This window comes from Cyprinodon variegatus, unplaced genomic scaffold (genome assembly GCF_000732505.1).
Source record: "Cyprinodon variegatus isolate N-32 unplaced genomic scaffold, C_variegatus-1.0 Scaffold366, whole genome shotgun sequence".
NCBI classification, from domain to species: Eukaryota; Metazoa; Chordata; class Actinopteri; order Cyprinodontiformes; family Cyprinodontidae; genus Cyprinodon; species Cyprinodon variegatus.
In genome coordinates this window covers 693,270-701,967 of record NW_015150819.1, presented here as the reverse complement: position 1 = coordinate 701,967, position 8,698 = coordinate 693,270, and the positions used below count along the sequence as shown (strand labels likewise).

Here is an 8,698-nt window from a genome sequence, read left to right as displayed (position 1 = left end):
CATGGCTATCGCTGCCCCTACACAGTTAGCATGGCTATCGCTGCCCCTACACAGTTAGCATGACTAGCACTGCCCTACATAATTAGCATGGCTAGCACTGCCCCTACACAGTTAGCATGGCTATCACTGCCCCTACATTTGAGATCACATTTTTACTTTCCAAAATGTGCCCCACATTTCCTAAATCTGCCCCTTCTTCGATTCTCTCCTCTGGGTTTCATCTGTTGTGCCCAGAATGACCTCCCCTGAGCGCATCGCTCCAAACTCACGCCCACTGATTAGAAAACAGATTGAAATATGAATGAAAAGGGACATTTCAAACATATTCTTAATGTTTTCATATTTCTTATTTTCTTATATGTGGATGCCTTAAAATTGACAGCTTTGGTGGACAGATAAATTCGCATCAATAGGATTTTACTTGTATGGAGACACGTTTCAGTCGATGTGCTACAGTCAGTGTGCAATGAATAAATTCTCTGCTCAGTGGAGGGCATTCCCTGTTTTGCTATCAGCACCATTCTAGATCATTTCTGACACTTTATTTGTTAAACCTAGAACCTGGAACCTGCGGAAGATTCCCTTCCCTCCTGATTTTCACCTTCCCTTAAATTGCGTTGTCAAATTTACACATTCAGTGATAAAATGTTACAGGGATGGTCATTTAAGAAGGGGGATGATTTTTAAGATTGTTTTAAGAAGGGGGATACCACCCTCCCTCAACTGGAGTACTGAGTGTAGCATTAGGAGGAACATCTGTGGTGCAAGAACATCGTCCATCTTGGTTGCTTTGGACTTCCAGCTCATACCTAAATGGAAAAGCAAATAACTCAGGAACTGTAAGACAAAATTACATGTGTGATACATCATTGGAATGCTTACACCTTCTAGTTTCTGAATATATAAATGAAAATAGTTAGTAAAACACAGCCTAAGCTGCACCAGTCCAAACATGACTTAAAGTTGTCTTTTTTCTTCTCAAAAATAAGTCTAGAATAAAATAAGTCAAAGTAGTTTTTTTCACAGCAGTAATAAAGACATGCTTAGGAATAGGCAGGTCTCATTGTATTATATTTGTTCTACATCATGTCAACCACTGATGCAGGAGATTTTAGACTTCTAGTTACAACAGTTCCAGAGCTGTGGGGCTTTGAACTTTTGGTGTCACCAGCCTCTCCAAACCTTTCCAAATGTGCCAAAGTAAGATGCTTTTCTATGCTTAGCTTTCTATTTGACCCATAGAATAACACTGAAGCATTTTGATGGCCACAAAACATTTATCAAGCAAGTATTTTCCACTTTTTTCAGAATCAGTGTATATAACAAAATGTAACATCTATAAACCATAAATAACTATATAAATACATGGAAAATTGTAAAACTGCTGCTTTTTAAGCTAAATCAAGCCCCAGTGCCTTTTCTGAGCTGTTTTTGTTTCGTTTTTCTGGCCTTAGGCATTGTAATAAAACTAAATCCCGTCCAAGCAATAAAAAATATCAGAGCGTTGTTAGTATTCACCTTCGAACCGCACGCATTGATCCAGCCTCAGCTGTGTATTTCACTCTTATGCAAGCTGGTAACACGGCTCTGCTTTATGCAATCCAGCTTTTGTTCTGACACAGCGACGTGGCGATGTTGGCTTCCAGTCGGCTCCTTGTGTCTAAAACCGAGCCAGTTTTATGAAAGCACCGTTTTAAGCTGCTTCTTCTGTGAGGTTGAAAAAGCCCAACTGATATTTAGACCCTGGAACCAGGAGGAGTCGACTGCTTCCACCTCCTCCCCATGATGCCGGACCCTTCGTGTTCCTCCTAATGCACGCTTTTTAGAGGATTCCCTCCACATGCTGAGAGAATCCTGCAAAGTCAGAGACTGGATGCAATGAGATGATTTTCCTTAGAAAGAATCTGCCTGGATGATCTGATTGTATGAACAAAACCATCCTATTTGCTCCTCGTTAACTAAAACTCCCTCGCCTTCTAATTAATTAGAGTAGCAGCCCCCCCTGAGTTTTAGTCATTTGTCACAGCATGCTATCCATCTGTGAACAAGTTATTAATCAGCAGAAATTAATTAATATAAGCTATTAAACACCACAGTGTGTCTGTTAAAGTTGCTGCTGTTAATCAGATTTCAGCCTGAAGTGAACACAGCTTAATTAAACCATGTCGGCTCAATATTTCCTCATGTTTTTAATTCCCGGGTCATAAACATAACATATGTTGTGTTTGATCTAATGTCAATCAGCAACATGTACTAAATACAGCTGCTCTGAAACCTGACCTCAGAGTTTATATCAAATATAAAAAAACACAAAAAATAGAAAACATTGCTCAGGGTTAATTGATTCACCAATAACAGTTTATTTCTATTATGTATTCATTATTGATATAGGTTCATTCTAAGCATGAACTGGGTGAACTGATTGGAAATCTAGATGATAATGCCCCTCTGAAGGCCTCTGCTTGGAGCAGCGTAAACCGTCTGATCCAAACATTAAGGCCAATTAAACATCCAGTAGTATCTTATGTTTGGTCTGTTGGGTCTGTTTGTTAAAGACAGAGAGAAGAACTGGGAGTGAGACAAAACAAAGCTGAAAAAGGAATTTAATGGAATAAACCACTGAAATAGGCTGTTCATCAGCTGATCAAAAGTTTAAGACCAGGAAACTAAAATTTACACAACAATGGAGATTCAAGATCAGACCGCAGGCAGCAGAGGCAGCAGGAGCAGCTAGTTTACATGCAAAGTCAGAATCAGACATACTAGTCAAAGGTTAACGCACATTTTGAGCAGCAGGAGCAGCGCCTCACGAGCTTCTGAGCATCTGGGGCGCTTCATTAGCAGCAGCTGCTGGAGTTGGAAAAATTAACTTTAGCTGCTTGACGCATCACATCGACCAATCAGAGAAGCTGATCTGGGAGCTGGCAGGGAGTCAGACGCAGTACTGCTGATGCAGAGCGCTATGATCACTCCTCTGAAACAGTTTATTAACACTTAAATTAAGTTAAAATGTAGAAACCTGCCGGCTTTTATTATCCAGGTGCCTGCAGTTTGGATTACGTACGTGAAAAATGCCTTCCAGCCGCTGAGAACAGTGGCAGATATAGCCTATTGGTCTGAGGCAGCTGCTGCTGGGGATTCCCAGTGACAACGCACCACCGGTCACTGGCGGGGTCTGTGGGGGTCTGAGCGGCTCCCACAGAGAAATAATCTTTGAGGGCAGGATGGTAATCTGGATGGACTGACTGCACAGACCATGTTTTCAGGTGGACCTTCTTACTTCAACATAGATTCAAACTACTTTTTACCCTCTGATCATAGCTAATATAGCTGCCATTGTTCCAGGATAGAGTAGCTCCGCCCAACGCACATTTACCACCGCGCAGCTGGAGCAGAAATGATGCTTCAGCCACGCATCAGAACTAAATTTTTAAATGAAGCAGCAGGCGCGTTTTTGCTGCTTCTGCTGCTTACGGTCTGAACGTAGCATAGACACTCCTTTTTAAACTTCCTAAAGAACCTAAGAACAGTTATTACTTTTATTCTGCACTACCTTAAATATTCTGTGGATGTAATACATATTAAATGAATTATTTATGAAAATGTTGTGGCTCTGACCTTTAGCCTTTGCCTCCTGAGGCGTGTAACAGCAGCTGGCTGCAGTATTTGGAGAATACTGGGCATCGCTCATGACTGAAGGCCATGAGGGTCATCTGTGTGATAAAAACTGGATTCTTTAACAGGACAAGACTACAGTTGAAAAAGTTTGCCTGAAAAAGGACTTTTCATCCCTCATTTGGACAACGCTGAATGTTCCACTGACATGAATTCAATGGAGAACCTCTTGGGGTTGGATGGCAAAGAAAGTTTCAAACAGACACCGGTCCAGAGAGTGCCATCCATCAAGCCATCCTCAACATCCAGACTGTTGCATCTAATCATTACTGAGCACTATTTTTAAAATGTGGTTTGATTTTAAGTTTTGGGTTTTATTGTTATTTGCTAACAAAAACATGCTTGTTCAGCTTTCTTTGTCTTACTCCCATTTCCTCTTCTTTTGCTTTTAGAAGCTTTGAACCTTCTTAAGATCCAAGAGTACAAAACATTGATTCTTGACGTTTTCAACTGGCCTTGAATGTTTGGTCAGCAGTGTATCATGCATGTGTATTTTCATGGCAGTGAAGCCTCTAAATGAACATATGTTTGTCTGTTTGTGTGTCCAGGAAATACCAAAAACTTTGAGAATGCCTTTGAGTTGAGCAACGTCCAGCTTTCTGGAATGCCCCTGGCTTTCTACTCTGGGATGTACGCTTACGCCGGCTGGTAGGTATGATGCACAAGGACACTGGTGGACAAATTTCCACGGAAAACCACTGGATTCTTAACCTCGGGATCTGGTTCTCCTTCAACCTTCAGTGCCAACAAGCTATAAGTAGATCCTTTATCATAAAAGTTTACTGGATATTATTTTATTTCAACCTGTATGCCTTTTAAATCTATGAGTCATAACCACTAAAAACTAATTTGTCAAGTTATTTTTGCATCAACCAGGTAAATATCAAATATCTTTTAGTCAAAATGTTATTTATTATATGAAGTAGAAGCTCTAGACAGCAGATTCTACAATATAAGGATCCCTACAAGCCAACAGACAGCATACAACTCGTGATCTCTCTTGCAGTCCTATCACTACAGTTTCATGAAATATGTATATAAATAGTTTAACTTTAAAAAATTTGTTTTACATGAAAAGCCATTCCAAGGAGAAAGTATGCAGTCAACTGCCTGGAATTAGCCTAGCCTTGTAGCTAAATAATTCTATAAACCCAGGATGCTCCTATCTTAGCATTGCAGAGGAGCTGCTGCTCATGGACCATGATGACAAATGAAACAGCTCATCATTAAATATTTATATTTCACATCTAAAAATATATTATATATTTGAAAATATAAAAATGTAATAATCTAAATTTTATTTATTTTTTTATGTCTATTGAACAACCGCCATTTTATTTAGAACTATACTTCCCTCTCTTGGGTTTCCCACTGCTACTGCCGCCTGGTTAGCTTAGCTAGCCTAGCTTTCAGGTTGGTCTTTCAAAGGGACGCCGCCACTCTTATCAACGTATTCAAAAGTACAATCAGAATCTTGATCAACTGACTACACAGCTGAAATTTGTTTGTTCTAGTTTTTGTCCTGCTAAATAAGCAGCCAACGCCAGAGCTCTGCCACTTCAACACAGACTTCAAATTAGGCTAATTCTTGACAATTGATTTTACAGATGAAGCACTGAGGTGATCTTTCTTGCTTAAAGGCATCTTGAAATGTATTTAGTTACAAGCTTACAGTATGATCAACTACTTTTACGCATTTTTTATATCAGTAGTTACTGCCACACCTGATGGGATAAAGCACAGGTAAATGTCTATGTAGGGGTGGATTTAGGAAATGTGGGGCCCTAGGCAAAGACAGGCAGGGGGCCCTCTGAATGGAGAAAACATAAAACAGACCCATTCTACAGATAGAGAAATGTTAATAGAATAGACATCCATTATCTGTTCTAGGTTGTGTCCCTCTCTTCTTGTCCCTTTTCTTCTTGTTTTCCTCTCTATGTTTTGTACTCAGCTGACTTTTCATGCTGTCTCTAAAGGAATGAAAGATTTTTTCCAAGCACTAAGCTCACTTAGCTGATTGCTCCTTCCTGTGTTTCCAAAAAGGCCAAAGTAAATAACCCAGTCCTTCTTTTCACTGTAGACAAGCCATGATCTGCTTCTCTGTTCTCCATTTTTCATTTGGATGAAATAATAGCTGCATGAATCATGACAGCAGACAAGATAGAGGAGAGCAGGAGGCGGGGTTACCAATCTACTCGCTCTGGAGAGCAGAGTTCGCTGCTTTTAGATGTTGTCTCCAAAGTCTCCAGTAGCAGAAAAAAGTCTCTAGATTTGGCGCTAGGAGCTTTTTAGAAATCAAAGTGCTAGAGGGGTCTGAAAAGTGGCTAAATATAGCGACTAAAGCGCTAAGTTAGCAACACTGCTCTTTGCATGGTTTGTTTTCAAATGGTTTGCTGCTGTCTGTTTGGACCTTTCTGAACATGTGCAGCAAATGGACTAATCCAATATGGTGGACACTGAAGGGGGGGGGCTGAGACACACTTAATATTATCAGCGTTCTGATGGCATTTTAGGAAAAGGCTTTTTATCAAAAACATAATTAATGTGCACAAATAAGGAATAGTTCTATTCACTATACATGTAAACAAAGTTTTATGGGGCCCTGAGGAACTGCCTAGTATTGCCTAAAGTTAAATAGTTTTGTTTTTATGACTGAAATTGTGGAAAAAAACTCGTGAAATTTGATCCTCTAGAAGAGTGAGGTGCGCGAGAACGCTGGGACCCTTTTTCCATCTGGATCTCTGCTCTTTTTGGCCCTCATGTCCCTCCGTTGTCGGACTAAACTCACCCCCCCTTCCTCACCGCCTCGGCCGTATCTAGACCCACAGTGTGTAGCACAGACCACGCTTCAATGTTGAGCATAAATCAAAAATGTTTGGTCAAGCTCACTGCGAAGCACTGCTGCAGGAGTATAACCAGTCACACAATCGTTCTGATCTGAAAGACACATGTGAATACCGGTAGGTCTGTTTGTAACCAGGCGGCGTTAAAATGACAGAATTTCTTTGGCCTTCGTTGTTCTGAATTTCCCTTGAAATATATGATACTGGTGGCCTACTTCCACTTAGCCTGCCTCAAATAAAATTAACCTAGTATTTTATTGGTTCAAAGTCTAAATGTGTTTTTTATTCATTCCACTGGTAGTCTGTTTTGATCAAATAAAAATAGAGGCCTGCCTCTAATTCTGGCCTCCTTCCAATAATGGCCTGGACCAAGATGTACCTGAGTGAAATAAAGGCCCCGGCCTATATTAGAGGATTTACGGTACAAATAGCAAATCAAAAACTCTTCTGTTCCAATGACAGGAGACCGTCCCCTGGTCAGACGTGTCCAGGATGGAGGGACCAGTTGGGGGACGAACTTCTTCCCAAAAACAAACATTTATTTAATGCCCTCAGGTTAACCTTGATCCCCACAGATTGTCAGATTGTTATTTCAGATAATCCGCTAACGTCTCATTACTTATCACAGCCAGATAGGGTGCTGACATATTTAGCACTTGGAGCAGTCAGAGTTGGCCCTTATCAATCCAGGTCAGTTTCTTTTACAGTTGCTTCAGCTGACTGCTCGTTTAAAAGTATTCAGCCAACTCAGAACTTCAAAGGTTTTCCATTTCAGATGCATAAAAATCACCCAGATGCAATTGTAAGAAATAATAAGCAGGGCTTTATATAGTAAACACCCCACAAGGGAATGCATAGCTCCAATGGTAAAGCATTGGATCAAGCTTGTAGCATTAAGCTAGAGAGCTTTACTAGAAAGACCCCAGGCTGGGAATCGAACCCAGAACCTTTTTGCTGCAAGGCAGCAGAACTACCAAGCAGTGGATCCTGCTTCCAGGACGGATCGGGTAGTGTCTCTCATACCTACTGTCAGCCTACTGTTAAAAAGAAAAAAAGAGATGGAGGGATTTAGGGGTGAGGGTAGATGTTCACACAGCCCTCTTCTAGTTCTTATTCTGCACACCTGCTCCCACTTATATCATTACACCACTATTTGTCGTGTGGGTATATATATATATATATATATATATATATATATATATATATATATATATATATAAAACCCTCCTCTGCAGTTTGTCTTTGCTGGATCGTCGTCTTTACTTTATTGCTTCTTTGACTTTTACTTGTAGAAATAAGAAATATACTTTCTGCTTAGGTTACTTTTCATATAAACCTAAATAAGTAGAGATTAACTATTTATATACATGAATAAATACACCTTTTTACTTCTTGGATGCTGTTTTTTGGTTTGTGGGGAGCCTCCTATCATCCAATCTGTCTTACTATGAATATATGCTTGTGTGGATATGGACTTTAATAAATACATTCGACTTAAAATGTTTGTTTTTATGCGGTAGAAACCCAAGGTTTACCTGGTTATTATAAAAAAGTAAATAACTGTGTAAATTAGTTTTTAGTGTTTATTTTAAATTAATGATATAGTTAAAAACCGTGATCAGATGCAGGGTAGTTAACAGATTGAATGTCAAATGTTTTAAGCTTAGGGATTAACCTAAAGTTGGAGTTAGAGGGGAAACTTCTTATATGCTGGACTGAAGGTGCCGTTTCTCTCAAGCTGATAATCGTGTGGCGTTCAGAGAAATGGGAAAGCACACTAAGTTTACCCGGGGTTCCTATCAATAAATATTTTCTATGTTAGAGAAGGTAAGAAAACTGTTAAGCAGATCAACTCTGAAAAGAATGAAGGGGAGAACCTCTGGCTATGTGGAGAGAAATGGGACTAGAGACTAAAAAACAGGATCAACTCCTCTAGAACTAAACGTGTTGATAGTAGTGGGCCAGATGATATTTCTCCAGGATAATAATAATAATAGAAATGTGTTGATCTCACTATGGAGAAATTTACCTCTGCATTTAACCCATCCCCTTCAGAAGCAGTGTGGGTTTAAGGGTCTTGCCCAGGGACCCAGAGTGGAGACTGTGGGAATAGAACAGGGATCTTGCAACCTTCTCAGACTGTTCTAACCACTAGGCCAACAACCCCCCCCCCCCCCCCC

At 40.1% G+C, this 8,698-nt stretch overlaps 1 protein-coding gene across 1 annotated transcript in view; it reads left to right on the top strand.

Moving 5' to 3' along the window:
- Positions 1-8,698, top strand: part of slc7a11 (solute carrier family 7 (anionic amino acid transporter light chain, xc- system), member 11) — a 47,534-nt gene that overhangs the window by 16,342 nt on the left and 22,494 nt on the right. Inside the window, exon 5 of the mRNA XM_015386365.1 lies at positions 4,224-4,323. Coding sequence (XP_015241851.1) covers positions 4,224-4,323 — 100 coding nt within the window. The remainder of the gene's footprint in view (positions 1-4,223; positions 4,324-8,698) is intronic.